The sequence below is a fragment of the Pteropus alecto genome, unplaced genomic scaffold (assembly GCF_000325575.1).
Source record: "Pteropus alecto unplaced genomic scaffold, ASM32557v1 scaffold87, whole genome shotgun sequence".
Classification (NCBI taxonomy): domain Eukaryota; kingdom Metazoa; phylum Chordata; class Mammalia; order Chiroptera; family Pteropodidae; genus Pteropus; species Pteropus alecto.
In genome coordinates this window covers 11,319,810-11,321,235 of record NW_006443225.1, presented here as the reverse complement: position 1 = coordinate 11,321,235, position 1,426 = coordinate 11,319,810, and the positions used below count along the sequence as shown (strand labels likewise).

The 1,426-nt window shown below is 49.3% G+C and overlaps 1 protein-coding gene across 1 annotated transcript in view; it reads left to right on the top strand.

Moving 5' to 3' along the window:
- The first annotated feature begins 314 nt into the window (after positions 1-314).
- CPA6 (carboxypeptidase A6) overlaps positions 315-1,426 on the top strand; it is a 221,922-nt gene continuing 220,810 nt past the window's right edge. Inside the window, exon 1 of the mRNA XM_006924017.1 lies at positions 315-691. Within this exon, the coding sequence (XP_006924079.1) occupies positions 576-691 (116 nt within the window). The 5' untranslated portion in view covers positions 315-575. The remainder of the gene's footprint in view (positions 692-1,426) is intronic.

Sequence of the window (1,426 nt, the reverse complement as noted above, 5' to 3'; positions counted from 1 at the left end):
TGTGGAATCTCCATAGAAATTCATCATGATAGATCAAAACCTTAAGTCTGAATGTTCCATGCCTGTGTGTTTAGCTCATCCTCAAATAAATCAATCCTTTGCAATCAGGTTAGGGTCCTCTGCTATAGAAGGTAATAGGAGAAAGGTTGTCCCAAAAAGTTAGGAGACTAAAGTTGAGAAGCAAAGCCTCCCCACCAAAAAAAAATAAAAAACGAAAAGCAGGAGTTAGCCAAGGAAGCAGCACCCAGCGAACCCCTGCCGTGAGTCAGCACGGGGGAGCCCAGCCCCTTGCAGGGCAGGCTGGCCAAGGAGAGGGCTCAGCTGCCGGGCTGGGCTGTGTGAGCTGCTGCTTCTCGTCCCAAGACCAAGTCTTAAAGCAACTTTCCTTCCTCTGCTGCTTAAACTTTTTTTTTCTCCTGTGTCTGGAAAGAAGTGTCACATTTTGCTCACTCCCAACCCTCTTCCCCCACCCCCTCCCAGAGCCCCTGAGCGCGTGTGCGTGGAGGGGGTGCCGCGAGCCACCTCCAGCCTCCCGTGGCTGCTGTAACTAACTTCCAGCTCCTCTCTGTAACGCTATGAAGTTCCTCGGGAAGCCCAGGAGCCAGACAGCGGCTTCTCTGCCTCTTTGCCTGCTCTTTTTGAAGATCCTGCAACCAGGGCACAGCCGCCTTTACAACAACCGCTATGCCGGGTAAGTGGAGCGACCTTCATGCCCTGCGTGGCTGGCTTTTAGTCGGATGCGGGGCTGGTTCGGGCACTGAGCGTGCCTCCGTTTTTCTGTTCCAGGGTCTCTGAGTGAGTCTGTACACTTTCCTGGCCACCTACAATGAAATGGACGCGAGCTCTCCGCTCGTCGGTTTAGCTCTCTGAGGGAAAGCGGTGGGCGCCAGGCTAGCTGTTCACACTTCTTAGAGTGTGCCAACCTCAGCCGTGGTCCACTGTCCAAGGGGGTTCTGTCTTTGTAGTAGCTGTGCCCAGTATTTACCTTGGTTGAAGCTCGGTGGGAAGGATGCTGCTGTACCACGTGAATTATGACCGGAAAAAGTAAAGCTTCTTTTTTAGAATCGTATGCAGGAGCAGTGGGTTGAAATTCTCTGGTGATTAATTTAGGAAGTGAGTGTGATTTTTTTTTTTTTTTCTTTTTGGTGCTTGTTAGTCCACAGCGTGGTTATCAGAAAGATTTTCAAATCTGAGGGATGCAAATGGGTCAACTCAAAGAAGCAGAATAAAAGTAGCTAACTGTAAAATTATGGGTGTTCTTCTGAAGGTAGAAACAAAGAAGGAAAAAACAATTTTTTTTTTCTCTGTAGGTTATAGGTTAGCGTGCTGTGTGTTTGCCTCTCCTAAGGGGACACAGGGCGTCTAGAGCTGTGTGTGACTATGCACGTCTTCTTAAACTGAAGGCTTGCTGCGAAATATACAGCAT